The sequence below is a fragment of the Rana temporaria genome, chromosome 6, assembly GCF_905171775.1.
Source record: "Rana temporaria chromosome 6, aRanTem1.1, whole genome shotgun sequence".
Classification (NCBI taxonomy): domain Eukaryota; kingdom Metazoa; phylum Chordata; class Amphibia; order Anura; family Ranidae; genus Rana; species Rana temporaria.
The window spans coordinates 163,513,010-163,530,355 of NC_053494.1; the positions used below are offsets into that span (position 1 = coordinate 163,513,010).

At 43.6% G+C, this 17,346-nt stretch overlaps 1 protein-coding gene across 1 annotated transcript in view; it reads left to right on the forward strand.

The window, feature by feature from the left end:
- The window catches only part of WIPF1 (WAS/WASL interacting protein family member 1), a 110,358-nt gene extending 94,395 nt beyond the window's left edge, over positions 1-15,963 (forward strand). Inside the window, exons 4-8 of the mRNA XM_040357716.1 lie at positions 1,608-1,793; positions 4,191-5,309; positions 8,911-9,117; positions 11,192-11,305; positions 14,691-15,963. Coding sequence (XP_040213650.1) covers positions 1,608-1,793; positions 4,191-5,309; positions 8,911-9,117; positions 11,192-11,305; positions 14,691-14,746 — 1,682 coding nt within the window. The 3' untranslated portion in view covers positions 14,747-15,963. The remainder of the gene's footprint in view (positions 1-1,607; positions 1,794-4,190; positions 5,310-8,910; positions 9,118-11,191; positions 11,306-14,690) is intronic.
- Positions 15,964-17,346: the final 1,383 nt, after the last annotated feature.

Genomic DNA, 17,346 nt, shown 5'->3' on the forward strand with positions numbered 1-17,346 from the left:
TCCAAATCTATCTCTCCACCCCCAGGGCCGTTTGAAGGAATTTGGGGGCCCCAAGCAAAATGGATATGGAGGCCCCCCAACCCCCCTGCACGCACACACTGCATAATGCAATCCCTTACCCTGTGACTTGCTACAAAGTTACAGACTAAGGCCTCGTACACACGATAGGTTAAACAGAGGACAACGGTCTGATGGACCATTTTCATCGGTCAAAACCGATCGTGTGTGGGCCCCATAGGTTAAAAAAAAGCCAACTTGCTTTAAATTTAACTGATGGATTCCTAACCGATAGTTCAAAACCGATCGTTAGTAGGCACGACCTTCGGTTAAAAATCCACGCATGCTCAGAATCAAGTCGACGCATGCTTGGAAGCATTGAACTTCATTTTTTTCAGCACGTCGTTGTGTTTTACGTCACCACATTCTGACACGATCGGTTATTTAACCAATGGTGTGTAGGTGTGACGGACCATCAGTCAGCTTCATCAGTTAATCGATGACAACGGTCCTTCAGACCGTTCTCATCGGATGGACTGATCGTGTGTACGAGGCTTTAGAATAGGGTGACCAGACATCCCCAGTTTCAGGGGACAGTCCCCTGATTGAGGACACTGTCCCCGGACTAAGTCTGTCCCTGGTTTTGTCCCCAGATTGGATTTAATAGGGGGCAGGAGCAATTTCAAAGACAATCAGTGCAGAATTAAAATAAAAAAAATAGAATTACACACCCCCCGCTCCGCCGTGCCTACTAGCATAGGGGGGTTGTATTTTTCCCATTATCTGTGCCCCTTTCTGATGATCATGTGCAGGTCGGAGCGGAGGAAATATTTCTTCAGTTTCGGGCGCATGCCCATTCAGCATCGCTCGCATGTTGTTCTGCCTTAATCAAATCCTGGCCAGCCACCTGCCTATCTCCTTGCCTTCCCTGGCAGAGTGATCTTCCTCCGCTCCCCATCCAGTAGTAGCCGGGGCCCGAAGAGTAAGACTTGAGAGGCTGTGAGGTGGGCGGCAATTGGCAGAGAGTCGCTGATTGTTGCCATTACTAGTAAAGAAAAAATGTGTCCCGGGATTTCATTTTAAAAATCTGGTCACCTTACTTTAGAATCCATGTGATCACTGGGGAAGAGACTGATAAAATGCTGCCTCCTGCCTGCAGCAGACTGATGACATCATTATCTCATGATGATCTATTGAGGTCCAATCTCTTTGACTTGCCTGGTGCTCAAGGACATTTTTTCAATGATAAAAGGTTTTTAGGTTTGTAAAAAAGAAAATAAACTGTTGCTGTATATTGTGACATATCAGGAGTGCATTCTTATATACGCCTGTAGTCTATTATAAATGACAAAACACATTGGGGTTGATTTACTAAAACTGGAGAGTGAAAAATATGTTGCAGCTTTGCATGGTAACCAATCAGCTTTAATTTCAGCTTATTTAATTAAGCTTTGACAAAAAAAAATTAAATAAAAATGGAAGCTAAATGTTTTCTATGCAGAGCTGTACCGGATTTTGCACGCTCCAGTTTAACTAAATCAACCCCATTTTGTAGTTCTTTTATATCTATTTTATATATTTTTTATACATTATATATTTTTTTCCAACAGAACCGAAAACATCTCCTGGAGGTGGCGGTGGAGGAATGGGCGGTGGAGGAATGGGTGGCGGTGGCGGAGGTGGAGGAATGGGAGGAGGCGGAGGAGGCGGAGGTGGCTTTGGAGGGCCACCTGGGTTAGGTGGCTTGTTTCAAGGAGGAATGCCAAAGCTACGATCTTCAGGAGGCAGAGAAAATGGTAATAACCTACTCTCTTTCTATATAATGTACCATTGAATAACGTCTCAGTTGTTATGAATATCCTGTAAGGTAAACTGTCTTGCATACTTTCATTTATTCTATTTATTCTATTAGACTGGATGGTGTTTTCACTACATATGGAATGACTTGTGCCACCTAGTGGCCAAAAAAAGATTTGGCTAAGAATCTCTATCCAGTACATCCAGAACTAAAGCTGGCCATAGATGGGCAGAATTTAGACAAACCACATTTTTTAGAAAAGAATGTTCTAAGAAAGTTTGTTTGTTTTTCTAATAATTACTAGGTAAAGTCAATGTTTGTTTTTGACCACAGTGACAAAAAAATTTGAAGGAGCAGAATGGTCAAATTTTTCTCAAAAGAACGTTTTTCTAGTCGATTATGTGGTTTTCGTTCAGTAAAGTCTATTCATTCCAGAATTAAATGTTAAAAGCAAAGAAAATCTTTCAAACTATCTTTAAGCACTGGTTCACACTGAGTACGATTTGGAACGATTTGAGATGCGATTTGACATGTCAAATCGCATCTCAAATCGGCGGCAATTGTCGGCAATGGCACTGTCCTAATCAGTGCGACGCCGCATCTGCGATTGCAAAAAGTAGTTCCTGTACTACTTTTTGCGATTTCGGGCCGCGATTTACATTAAATTGCGGCCGAAATCGCGGCAAAATCGCAGACGCGAAATCGCGGTAAAATCGCGCATTTTATCGCGATTTTGAATTCGCAGCAGTGTGAACCTAGGCTGAATGTTCTGAGAATTTCTGTACAAATTTTACAAAGACTTTTCGTAAGAATTTTTATTCAAATTTCTATCCATCTCTGACCAGCTTAATCTTTCAAGTACAGGTGGAGTCTAATAGGCTATTTGGGGTATGGCTTCTTATCTCTCCTGGACACTTCACTGGCAAGATTTCCTACCACAGTTCCCCACTCCTTTCCTTGGAGTTTAACTCCTTCTACAATGATGAACTTGTTACTGGTGTTCCAGTCCATTTCTTACATTCCCCATAACATATCAGTTAATAAATTATTGTACAGGGAGAGTAAAGATGGTTACATGTATCAAAATTGTATTTGTGTATAGCTCCCTCTGTTCAATAGCAGTCAATCATTAGACCGGCTTTTGTCGAACGGGCCTGCAGGAAAACCAGCATTCGATCAGTCAGAGTACAATAAGCACAGTGGGAGAGATTCCTGCATTCACATTACGTGAAGAAAAAAAAACACATTGGGGGTTATTTACGAAAGGCAAATCCACTTTGCACTACAAGTGCAAACTACAGCCCAGATTCACGTAGGAGATACGACGGCGTATCTCCAGATACGCCGTCATATCTCTGAGTGTGAGGCGTCGTATCTTGGCGCCTGATTCAAAGAATCAGATACGCCAGAATTTGTATAAGATACGACCAGCGTAAGTCTCCTACGCCGTCGTATCTTAACTGCATATTTACGCTGGCCGCTAGGGGCGTGTACGCTGATTTACGCCTAGAAATATGTAAATCAGCTAGATACGCCTATTCACGAACGTACGCCCGGCCGTTGCAGTACAGATACGCCGTTTACGTAAGGCTTTTTCCGGCGTAAAGTTACCCCTGCTATATGAGGCGTATATGAGGCGTACCAATGTTATGTATGGACGTCGGAACAGCGTAAAATTTTTCACGTTTTACGTCGTTTGCGTAAGTCGTTCGCGAATAGGGCTCGGCGTCATTTACGTTCACGTCGAAAGCATTGGCATATTGCGGGTTTATTTGGAGCATGCGCACTGGGATACTTTCACGGACGGCGCATGCGGCATTTACGTGAGGTCACAATACATTTACATAATACACGCCCACATCTTCCACATTTAAATTAGGCGGGCTTACGCCGGCCTATTTACGCTACGCCGCCGCAACTTTGCTTTGAGAATACTGCACTTGCCTGTCAAAGTTGCGGAGGCGTAACGTAAATAGGATACGTTACGCCCACACAAAGATGCGCTCTCCTACGTGAATCCGGGCCTACAAGTGCAAAGTGCACTTGAAATTGCACTGAAAGTGCACTTGAAAGTGCCGTCGCTGTAAATCTGAGGGGTAGATCTGAAATGAGGGGAAGCTTTGCTGATTTTATTATCCAATCATGTGCAAGCTAGAATGCTGGTTTTTATTTTCCTTGTATGTCCCTCTCGGATCTACAGCGACTGCACTTCCAAGTACACTTTCAGTGCAATTTCAAGTGCAAAGTGGATTTGCCTTTCCAAAATAACCCCCATTGTCTTCAATACACCCACCAACTTTATTTTCAGTTGATTATAGTAATTTCTACAGTTGTCCATACCAAAAATATTCACTCACTAGATTACACCATTTTAACTATATTCTGTCATTTTTAGATTCAGTGGGAAGCAGACCACCAATGTTGCCTCCTGGTGGAAGATCAACCACTCCTAGACCTTTTGCTCCACCAAGTGGATCTCCGAGAGGCCCTACACCTCACCTGGGCATAAGAAGCAGTGCCCCAGAACTACAGAGAAACCGCATGCCACCCCCTCCCAGGAATGATTTTAGTCCTAGATCAGAAAATGCACCACCTTCAGTTCCTAATACACCGAGGCCCATGCCATCAAGTCTTTACAATAGAGGCCCTCCACCAGTCCCTGCTGGAAACAGGCAAATGGGCACAGGATCTGCTCCTCCACCATGGAAAAAAAGTCCTGGATTTGGTGGTAACAGCAGAACATCTCCGTCAATGCCTCCATCACTTCCTTCTATGAACAAGCCATCACTTCCTCAAACACCTAGTCGTTCCATGGATGACAGACCACCACCGCCTCCAACAGGAAACAGGCCACCATTCAGTAGAGAAGATGATAGACCACCACCTCCGCCAACAGGAAATAGACCACCACTTGGCAGAGATGATGAAAGGCCACCACCCCCTCTAGCAGGGCATAAACCTCCATTTGGTAGAGAGGATGACCGGCCACCACCCCCTCTAGCAGGGCTCAGACCTCCATTTGGTAGAGACGATGACCGGCCACCACCTCTTCCAGCAGGAAACCGGCCACCATTTGGCCGAGAAGATGACAGGTCCCCTGCTCCTCCAGCAGGACATAGGCCTCCATTTGGCCGAGATGATGATCGGCCACCTCCGCCTCCAACAGGACATAGACCACCATTTGGTAGAGATGATGACAGGCCTCCTCCTCCTCCAACAGGAAACAGACCTCCACTTGGAAGAGATGGACCCCCACCTCCCCCATCTCAAAACAATAAGCCCCCAGTTCCCTCCACACCTAGACCCATTTCATCTAACCAGGGACCTCCTCTGCCACCAGGCCGTCCTGGACCTCCTCCACTTCCTCCTACCCCTTCCAATTTTGATGATATGCCAAGACCTCCTCAGCGAAACCCTTCGTTTTCATCCTTACCTGCTCCACCTCAGCCTGCTGCGCTCTCTAGCCGGTCTGGTCCACCTCCACCACCATCTAGAGACCCACCTTCAAGGACAGGTAAACAACTTTAACTGATATCATATAAATAATATCATGTTAGCCACCAAAATGCTTCTAGGATCTGGCAGATAGATGTTCCAGTACTTTGAAAGTGCTAAAATGGCCAATGTCAGTGATTTAATATGGTCTAATAGGGCCCTGTGGCCTTATTAGGTCACTTATGTCACATGCATCCCCATCCCTTTTATGTATGCGCAGCTAAGAAAGGGGGAATCCCCTTACCACAGCTAATTGGGTCATTACTGAGAAGTGACAAAATATACTTATCCCTTAATTCTTTCACTGCCAGAGTCATTTTTGCTGAAGACTAGTTAAAGCCCCCAAACATTATATATTTTCTGAAAGCAGAGACCCAGAAGAATAAACGTTTTTATGTCACACAATATTTGTGCAAAAGTTTATTAAGCACAAGATTTCAGTAAAAAAAATTACATTTTAGGGCACAAAAACATAATGGGCCAGATTCAGGTACATCTGCGATGGCGTAACGTATCGCATTTACGTTACGCCGCCGCAAGTTTTACGGGCAAGTGCTTGATTCACAAAGCACTTGCCTGTAAAGTTGCGGCGGCGTAGCGTAAATCACTCCAGCGCAAGCCCACCTAATTCAAATTATCCGGGTAGGGGGCGTGGATCATTTAAATTAGGCGTGTTCCCGCGCCGAACGTACTGCGCATTCTCCGTTTTGAAATTTCCCGCTGTGCTTTGCGCGAAATGACGTCGCACCGACGTCATTTTTTGAACGTCGACGTGAGTTACGTCCTTTCCTATTCACGGACGACTTACGCAAAAAAAAAAAAAAATTTAATTTGACGCAGGAACGACGGCCATACTTTAACATGGCAAGTCTAACTATAGGCCACAAAATAGCAGCTCTAACTATACGCCGGGAAAAGCCGACTAGCGACGACGTAAGAGAATGCGACGGCCGCGCGTACCTTCGTGGATCGACGGAAAATGCTAATTAGCATACCCGACGCGGAAAACAACTCAAACTCCACCCAGCGGGCGCCGAAGTATTGCACCTACGATCCGAAGGCGTACGAAGCCGTACGCCTGTCGGATCGAAGCCAGAAGCCGTCGTATCTTGGTTTGAGGATTCAAACTAAAGATACGACGCGCCAAATTTGAAAATACGCCGGCGTACTTCTTCTGTGAATCTGGCCCAATAGATCATCCAATTTTTGGTAAAATATAAAGGATGAGGCTGCACAGAGTAAACGAGTGCCCAACATGTCAAGCTTTAATTTTGCGTGCGCCCGGCAAAACTTTAGTACCCTATATTTTTCATAGGCAACACTTTTTTTTAAAAAATGTTCTTACATTCAGTAAAACTTTATTTATATCACATAGAGGGCAAAAAGTCCCCTATGTGATATAATATTTTTTAAACAGGTTCCCTTTAATCAGACATCAGAGGTCTTTTAGACCCCTGATGTCTCACCTGCCTTTTATTGAAGCTAATGGAGCTTGGCGGAGGGCACACTCCACTCCACTTCCACTAGAAGGCTTATGCCCCGTGTGTATGCTCCATCAGACTTTTGCTGTCGGAATTTCCACCAACAAAAGATTGAGAGCTGGTTCTCAAATTTTCAAAATCCGATCATCTGTAGCAATTCCGACACACAGAATTCCGATGCATGCTCGGAAACAATTCGACGCATGCTCAGAAGCATTGAACTTCATTTTCTCTGCTCGTTGTAGTGTTGTACGTCACCGTGTTCTTGATGGACGAAAGTTCAGAGAACTTTTGTGTGACCGTGTGTATGCAAGCCAAGCTTGAGCGGAATTCCGATGGTTTTACCAACGGCATTACAATCAGCTTGCGGAGTGTACAAGCCAGCTGTTGGCTTTTACAGATATTCCTGGCAGCTGCCACCACCAGAAATGCAGTGTCCCTGTCTTTTCCTGTGAGCTGAACAGAAAACAAAAACAATGGGCCAGATTCTCCAAGATCCCGCGTTGGCGTAGTGTAAGCCATTTACACTACGCCACCGCAACTTACTGGAGCAAGTGCCGTATTCTCCAAGCACTTGCTCCGTAATTTGCGGCGGCGTAGTGTAAATGGCCCGGCGTATGGCTGCATAATTCAAAGGGGGCGGCTTGTATTCAAATTAAGCGTGCCCCCGCGCCGATTGAACTGCGCATGTGCCAGGCTGAAAAATAGCCCAGTGCGCATGCTCCAGCTCACGACGGAAAACTTCAATGACGCTGACGTGAGCGTCATTGACGTAAAGTCGTATTCAAGAACGACTTAGGAAAACGACGTAACCGACGGAAAAAGACGACGCGGACCCGACGCCATACTTAACATGGCATACGGCAGACTGGCGTAAGGTTACCCCTCATATAGCAGGGGTAACCTTACGCTTACGCAAACAACGTAAACGACGAGTACGCAACGCAAATTCGTTCGGGAATCGGCGTATCAGGCTCATTTGCATAGTCAAATGAGACCTGAACGTAAACGCCACCTAGCGGTCAGCGTTGTATTGCGAATACAAAACAATGATATGCCGGCGGGAATTTCGAATTACGCCGGTGTATCAGTAGATACACCGGCGTAACTCTTTTGAGAATCTGGCCCAATGTTGTCATTCTTGTGTAAACTACAAATCTCCCTAGCTCCCATGTAATGGAGATGAACAAAGGCAGACATGTCCATAGTCCAGCCTGATGGCATCCATGGTTCCCTTCATAGATAGTGGATGTGCGTAGCCAATCAGGGACAGCAAATTTGCTGTTCGCGAAAATAAAAAGTGCAAGAAAAAAAAAAAAGAAATCTAATGCTGCAAACACATCTACGGACTTGTAAACTTTTAAGCCTCGTACACACGCACGTTTTTCTCGGCTAGAAACAGCAAGAAAACTGCTGGCAGAGCTTTCTTGCCGAGTAAACCGTGCATGTGTTTCTCGTCAAGAAAACTGCCCAAAATCTCAACGTGATTTTCTCGTCGTGATTCTTGGCAGTGTTTTCCTGCCGAGAAACCCGAGCGTGTGTATACTTACCTGTCGCCGTGGAAACCCGCGCATGCTCGAAATGAATTTGACGCATGAGCGGTAGCTTCCTAGGCATAGGTAGGGTGTAGCAAGATGGCGGCAACGGCATCGAATGTGACGAGCGCATGTTTGTCGTAGTCGATGACGTCACCGCGTTCGTGCCCTTCAAAAGAACGGCGGTTCTTTTAAATGGAGTGTCTGTACACTCGGCTGGCAAGAGATTCTTGTCAAGATTCTTGTCAGGAAAAACATCTTTTTTTTCCTGACGAGATTCTGGTCCGTGTGTAGAGGGCTTTAAAGCAGTATTGCAGTCTGTAACAAATGCTTCCAGAAAATATGTATATAGTAGTGGTATAACTATAGATATACAGTAGTACGCAGACTAAATGTGCCGGGATATTCTATTTTTATCATGACAAGAGACACATCTCAATAAGTTAATAAATGAATAGAATGATTTATGCGGTAAGTTTAGAGCCATACATACAAGCAGCTTTTCATACTTGAAGATAGGTGGCAGTGTTATGTTATCAGTCACTATGCTGGACTGGTATGTAGATATATAATAGTTACGTATCCAAAATCTTCTTCTGTGTAGGACAACTTCCTCCACCTCCCCCTGCCAATAGAAATGGATTTACTCCTAGGGGATCAATACCCCAGCCTCCGATGAAACCTGGAGTAGAATCCCCCAGAACTGGCTCCAGACCACCACCACCTCCAGAAAGACCAGGCTTAGGGCCTCTGCCCCCACCACCACCTTCTTCTTCTATGAGAAACGGTTATCAAGATTCATCTGGTGAAGGTAAGTGTACCTACATTAAAACATGCATTTGATAATAGCAAAAAACAAAACAAAAAAAACCTTGCTCTTTATTGTCCATCTAACATAGTACCCTTGTATAGAGGTAGTTGTAAGCTTTCCTATTAAAACTCTCTAGCAATTCCTAGATTGTGACAAATGTGACAGCAATCCGGACATTCCAAGAATGTAACTCTTTTTTGAAATTGTTAAATCGATGGGTTTAGTTCCGCTTTATGATTTACTTCTGCTCAGGGGCTTTGGGCTTCAGAAAAATGCCTCCAGCAAGAGGAAACAGAGGCAATGCTGGAATAAATTTACAGCACACGCTCATTTTGGTAGCATAATTATAAATGTGGGATGTGTGTTTCTTGCCAAAGAACATTATTTTGTTATCAAGTTATTATAAGTAAAGTTCCGCTTTCGGGATTTTTGCACAGCTGCTATCTAGGGGTTATTGAGAGCTGTGACAAGAGACACTGTACAGGGATCAATTCAAAAAGCTAGCTCCATAAAAGGAGTATACGTATTTTCAAAAAGTGGCAGTTATTTTCAGCTAATCCTTCGGTCCAGCACTGCAGCATCGCGCAGCTCCTCACCTGACATTTTTTTAGATGGACGGCTTCTGAGTCTTGGTTGCTGTCATTGGGCTGAGATGACATCACTCTGCTTCGGCATCCGCTTCGGCATTGCCAAATTTGTACAATGAGCTGTGCATGCACAGTTCACTGTACAGGGGCGGACAGGCAGATAAGTAACTTTAATGTAGAAGAGACAAGGCATTAAAAATCCTTAGCAAATGGATGACAAGTCCGTGTCTGCTCCGCTATGCAGAGCGGACACAGACACAGTCCTGCTCTCCTCTATGGGGCAATCTGATGAAAATGGACCGCCTGTCCGTTTCCATCTGATCTAATCCACCAGACAGATGGGGAACAAGTCCTCCATCAGTCTGTTTTTGTCAGACAGGATCTGATCAGATTGACGGCGGTCGTCAGCGGATATGTGTCCATAAGAAGAGACTGGAGGATCCGATCGGGTCCGCCTGAAAAACGGACAGGTGGACATGATCGGATCGCCCGTGTGAAAGGGGCCTTAAGCCTAGGTTCACTTTGGCATGCGATTTGACATGTCAAATCGCATGCCAAATCGGAGGCTATTGCCATCAATGGCACTGTCCAAATCTGTGCAAAATCTACATAAAAACAGAATGCAAAGGTTTGAGGCAGCCTACATCCACCAAACATCTGTGGTTAGTTCTCCAAGATGTTTGGAACAACCTACCTGCCGAGTTCCTTCATAAACTGTGGGCACGTGTACCTAGAAGAATTGAAGGCAAAGGGTGGCTACATCAAATATTTATTTGATTTGGATTTTTTTTCTGTTCATTTACTTTTTTTAATCATTTTGTTATTTAATTTAACCACTTAAGGACCGCCTAACGCCGATATATGTCGGCATAATGGCACGGCTGGGCACAGGCATGTATAGGTACGTTGCCCTTTAAGTGTCCAGCCGTGGATCGCACGCACGCCGCCGGTCCGAAGCTCTGTGACCGCGGGACCCGCGGACCCGATCACCGCTGGTGTCCCGTGACTGGGTCACAGGAGCTGAAGAACGGGGAGAGGTGAGTGTAAACACACCTTCCCCGTTCTTCTTTGTGGCAGTGTCACTGATCGTCTGTTCCCTGTTATAGGGAACGGCGATCAGTGACGTCACACCAATCCACACCACACCAATCCAATGGCGTCCTGAGCACACACCTTTTTTGAAGCCAATTAGAGCCTCAGGTTCTTCTAATAATGTGCTTCTAAAAAAAAAAAAACCATTAGAATCCATGCATCCAACCCTCTGCATGTAGATTAGTGGCCGGCTGCTTGGATTAGGGGGGCGATGCCCCTTCGCCCCGTATGGATGGGTCGCCACTGTCTATTATAGTCTCTTTATCTTAAGCTGAGCACAACTCATGTGTTCTCCTTCTGTATGATATCAATCATCATATTCTTAACAGTAATCTACATCAAGGATAAAACGATCTGCGTGTTTCATTATTATGTTTTTCTTTTTCTTTATATAGATGAATGGGAACGACGATTTTCATTCCGCCCATTTACTGATCTTCCACCACCCGAACCCTACATACCGACGAACAAGTCTTACCCCAGTAAACTCATGAGAAATGAAAGCCGAAGTGAGTAGAATTTGCTTTTTCTTTAAAGGATAAGTGCACTTTCTTTAACTCCCTACCCCCAGTAAATTCCTAATGTTTTATACATATTGCATCTACAACCCGACTCCAAGAAATGTACTGTGTGGCCTGTGTGGAAATCATACTGCCATTGCACAAATACTTCATATCATTAGCCATAGGCGTGCGCACAGGGTGTGCCAGGTGTGCCCGGGCACACCCTAATCACCACATATGGTGCAGATTCACGCTGTTTAAACTTCCGATATTTCACCAAAGCCACTTAATGGGGCTCCTAAAAAAAACTGTAAAATAAATAAATACAATTGTAAAATATAATAAGTATTGAAAATAAAAAGGAATGACAGTGTCCAAAGCGGAGCTCCACCCTAAAAATGAACTTTCTATTAACAGCTTGCCTTTAATGTAAAAAAATAAATAAAAATGTTTTACTCACTTCTATCTGAATGTTACTAAGCAGATTTCTTAATCTGCCTGGTTCCTGGTCTTGGGTGGTTCAACTTTCTGTCCTAAGACCCCATTGTGGAATTAGGAGGGTAGGGGGCGCTAAGTGCTAATAAATAATAAGTTAAACCCTAATAACTTATTAAATTAGAATCATTACAAGTGCAAAAAAATCCATGCGAAGTAAAGTGCAAATGTGCAAACTGAAAATGTCCCAGAGTAATATATTCAATGAATTCCAAATGAAGACACTGGGTATGTGCAATAAACGTTGCTTGATGTGAAGTGGATCAATACAATGAAGAACCTTCACCATAAAGTAAACATTGCACCCGACGTGATCAGATATAAGATGGCTCCTTACCAGCATTAATGGACTCTTTAATTAAAAAGAAGTCTAATGGGCTTGTGTGAGAAACTCTATCCAGAAGCCAGGGTTCCAGTATTGCAGCCGGATTGGATAGTATATACACCAAAATAAAAAAACATAATAGTGTAATACTGTTTATTAAAACTTTTCTAAAAACAAAGAAAATAGCCAAATGGCTCCTTACTGAATTTGGTGCCTCGATCCCGGCACTGAGGCTAGTAGCGTGGGTCAGTAGTGAGAGAGGGTCTCCGTTGTAGTATGCTGCTGCATATGGCGTGCGTTTCACCGCCAAAAACCAGCAGACCCGGAAGTTACGTTAGTGTGCGTGACTGGTATGCGCCTCGACGTACGTTTCGTTTGGGTTACGTCATCAGGAAGCGTCTAAGACCCCATTGCCTCCTGGGAAATGATGACACTCATTTCCCAGGAGTCTCTGGGCATTATTGTGCCTAAAGATCGCCCAGCATGCACCTCTCCCTGAAAACTAGGAAGAAAAATTAACCGGGCTTCACATGCCCACACATATGATGGATACGGCCACAGCATGAGCTAGAGGATATAAGGCAAGTGTTTGCAATGATTTCTGGACCGATTGGGGAGCTATTAATATGTTTTACGGACTATTTAATGTGATTCATTTTAGCTTGCAAAAAAAAAAAAAAATTATGGCCGGAACCCTGCTTTAACGCTAATGCCGTGTACACACGATCAATCCATCCGATGAGAATGGACCGTTTTCATCGGTTAACCGATAAAGCTGACTGATGGTCCGTCGCGCCTACACACCATCGGTTAAAAAAACGATCGTGTCAGAACGCGGTGACATAAAACACACGACGTGCTGAAAAAAAACGAAGTTCAATGCTTCCAAGCATGCGTCGACTTGATTCTGAGCATGCATGGATTTTTAACCGATGGTTGTGCTTACTAACAATCAACTTTTTTCTATCGGTTAGGAATCCATTGGTTAAGTTTAAAACAAGTTGGCTTTTTTTTAACCGATAGTTAAATAACCGATGGCGCCCACATACGTTCGGTTTTGACAGATGAAAACGGTCCATCAGACCATTCTCATCGGTTTAACCGATCGCGTGTATGCGGCATCACACGATCTGTTTTAGCATGCAGACTGGAGTCTGTTGTGTGATGACAGTGGTGGATGGTGCCTTGTGTTTTTACAACATAAGGCACTGCTCACCGTTTTTCCTTTATCGAAATGTAACAAAGTAACACACAAAGTGTGTGTAAGTTACATAGTTACATAGTTACATAGTTACATAGTTAGTCAGGTTGAAAAAAGACACAAGTCCATCCAGTTCAACCACAAAAAAATAAACAAACAAAATAAAAAACACAATACAATCCCATACACCCAACTCCATACCCACAGTTGATCCAGAGGAAGGCAAAAAACCCCAGCAGAGCATGATCCAATTTGCTACAGCAGGGGAAAAAATTCCCTCCTGATCCCCCAAGAGGCAATCGGATTTACCCTGGATCAACTTTACCTACAAATCTTAGTACTCAGTTATTTTATGTACATTTAGGAAAGAATCCTGGCCCTTCTTAAAGCAATCTACTGAGCTGGCCAGAACCACCTCTGGAGGGAGTCTGTTCCACATTTTCACAGCTCTTACTGTGAAAAAACCTTTCCGTATTTGGAGGTGAAATCTCTTTTCCTCTAGACGTAAAGAGTGCCCCCTTGTCCTCAGTGTTGACCGTAAAGTGAATAACTCAACACCAAGTTCACTGTATGGACCTCTTATATATTTGTACATGTTGATCATATCCCCCCTTATTCTCCTCTTCTCAAGAGTGAATAAATTTAGTTCCTCTAATCTTTCCTCATAGCTGAGCTCCTCCATGCCTCTTATCAGTTTGGTTGCTCTTCTCTGCACTTTCTCCAGTTCCCCGATATTCTTTTTGAGAACTGGTGCCCAAAACTGAACTGCATATTCCAGATGAGGTCTTACTAGTAAGTCCTAACTCAAAAGATCTACGCTCCAAACTTAAGACATGGGCATAGTAATGAATGCATTGAGAGCAGGCATGCCTTGGAGGCAACCCTTCCTCCTTGAGGCCGGGTTCACACCTATGCGAATTGAATGTGCATTTCTCCAGATTCAATTCGCATAGCAGGAGAATGTGACAATCTCTATGGAGCTGGTTCACATATCTCCGCAGCGGGTCCGGTGTGGTGTGCCGGAAAAAACGCATGCCTTTTTCGGGCTGAAATCGGACCTGAACAGGTGAACCAGCAAGCACCGGACCCCTGCTGTGCGCCGCATGCGGCGACAGTGTGAACCCAGCCTGAAGGTACAGCAAAGCAATAGAAACCCAACATCACTCAAGGAAACTGAAGACCTTCAGTGTGTGTCTATACAAAATCCAACAATGGTAAATGTCCATATCGATATAAACTAACAGAAATGTGTTGCATACATTTGCAAACACATCTGAAGCCACACTGGCATCTTTGCATGTTAGAGGGGCTTTATGTTAGTTTTATATCTTATCTGACATTCTGACATGCATGTTGTCTGGTTTTTCTAGGTGGATCTTCCAGAAGAGAGAGAGGTGCTCCTCCTTTACCTCCAATACCCAGGTGAAAAGGATCTCTATGCCAAAGATTCCAGTGTTCCTTGACTTTTTTTGTAAATGTTTGAAGAAAAGGAAAAAAGACCACATAGGATCATCTGAATGACTGGGTGGATACATCTTGCTCTACGGTTGCATTGCATTATTGAGGGATGTTATGTTACTGTCGATCAGCATTCCTGTGTTTCTGTCTTGAGGATAACCAGTGTTAAAGACCAACAAAAAGACCGTTCATGACTATGAAGATATGATTGATATTCTCAGGAATCTTAAAAAAAAAAAGATTAGTACATCTGCTCTGATTTTTCACATCCAGAAAGAAAAGCTGCGCTTTCTTTTGAATTCTGTCTTTTATCCTGCTAGTCCTATGCAATTTGTTACTTAGGTGAACCATCCATAGGTGCTTGCAAAATGCCTCAAGTGTGATGTAAATATGCTTCCTTGAACCTCAAGGAAACCCAAATCTAGGGGTGCTTGCTCCTTGCAGATAAAGTTTTTGATGCCTTGTCTAAATATACGGTTTGAATCTGTATACAGAGCAAGTGCCCTTCTAGCAAGCATTGCAACATTGGAAATGGATGGGAAAGGGAGACGTTTTTCACATTATAAAGGTACATGCAGACACCTTTAGGCACCTGCCACCACATAATATAGCACAACTGAGATGGCTAGTTGGTGACGGGTTCACTTTAACTAGTTGTAGTCAATTGTCGGTGAAGATTCAGGAAACAGTTGCCTTCTCGATTTATATGTTCTCATTTATTCCTCGCTATTTGAGCATTCGAGGTAAAGAATGAACACAATGGCTTATTGTGATATGGGTGCTGGTCTATATGTACCATGTGCATCGTTTATGAAGGATGTTCCAAGCCTTTGTTATGTGAGGCAAGCACTGTGAGAAATAGTAATTCATATTTTCTAAATAGCGTATTCATCTGCAGTAATGTATATAGCTTTATTAAGTCACCATCCTAATATGGAAATCCAAAAACTTTGTATGATCGTTGTCTGATCCCACCAAATGTATCAGCATCCGATGATGACTGGGATGTCTAAGGGTATGTCTGAGTTCTCAGCAAATATCTGTACTGTTTAACTTGGATGAAGAATCTGTTAGATGTTTTTAATTTACCCCGTAGGCTGAAACAAAGGGAATCTAAAGCCTCGTACACACGACCGAGTTTCTCGGCAAAAACCAGCAAGAAACTTGCTGGTATTTCTTTTTTGCCGAGGAAACCGGTCGCGTGTACATTTTTCGACGAGGAAACTGTCGAGGATCTCGTTGAGCCAAAAAGAGAGCATGTCTTCTTTTTCCTCTACGGGAATGGAGAAATTTGGCTCGCCGAGATCCTCGACAGCCTAACAAGGAACTCGACGAGCAAAACGATGTGTTTCGCCCGTCGAGTTTTTCTCGGTCGTGTGTACGAGGCCTAACAGTGTATGGCCTTTTCCTTCGATTTCCCTTCTAAAAATTGTTTTTTCTTTGTGTGAATTTCTCACTTCCTGTTCCTCCTCTGTAAGCTGTTCAGTAAGTTGTTCTGGCTGACTAACCCCCAGACAGATGATGGGGGCAAGCTTACTGAGGAGAAACAGGAAGTGAGAAATTCAGACAAAGAAAAAAATCATTTAGAAGGGAAATCCAAGGAAAAGGTAAGTGAACCAACAATGCACTAGCTTAAAGGAACCTATTTAGAAAATAAAAAAACAAACCTTTACAACCCCTTTAAGAATAGTGCTAGCCAACAGTTGCACACCAAGCCAAATGCATATAGTTACATCTAAAATGAAAAATCTACAAAAATGACCATATCCTTCATATTAACCCATGGAGAGCTGTTTTACGATGTGGTTTGGTGGTAAGATTCATTAGAATGCTGAAAAAGCAGTTATGTTTACAAAATGGTTTATATATGTGTGGTACAAATCAAGTCTAGAAAAAAATAGTATGTTTTTTTTATTTGAGGGGGGAGGGTTTTTTTTTTTTAGCATTGGTTGTGTTTATGAATACCATACTTGAAGGAACTGTGAACTTCATCTGGTACCATTGTATTGTAGAATCTTCTACAAAACAGGCTTCATACCCAGTGTTACTAATGGACTCAACGTTCAAGAAGGTTAGATCTGGTTTCCAGCAAAAGCAATCAGCCAGCTTGGCCTGACAAACAAAAGCAGTTGTATGATTGGTCAGTTTCAATTTCTGCAATGTTGCAGGATGGGCAATTGTCTTGAATGGTCATTGGACCACTAATGCCACGTACACACGATCGGTCCATCCGATGAGAAAGGACCAATGGACCGTTTTCATCGGTTAACCGATGAAACTGACTGATGGTCCGTCACGCCTACACACTATTGGTTAAAAAAACGATCGTGTCAGAACGCGGTGACGTAAAACACACGACGTGCTGAAAAAAAACGAAGTTCAATGCTTCCAAGCATGCGTCGACTTGATTCTGAGCATGCGTGGATTTTTAACCGATGGTTGTGGCTAATAACGATCGGTTTTGTCCTATCGGTTAGGAATCCATCGGTTAATTTTAAAACAAGTTGCCTTTTTTAACCGATGGCGCCCACACGATCGGTTTTGACCGATGAAAACGGTCCATCAGAC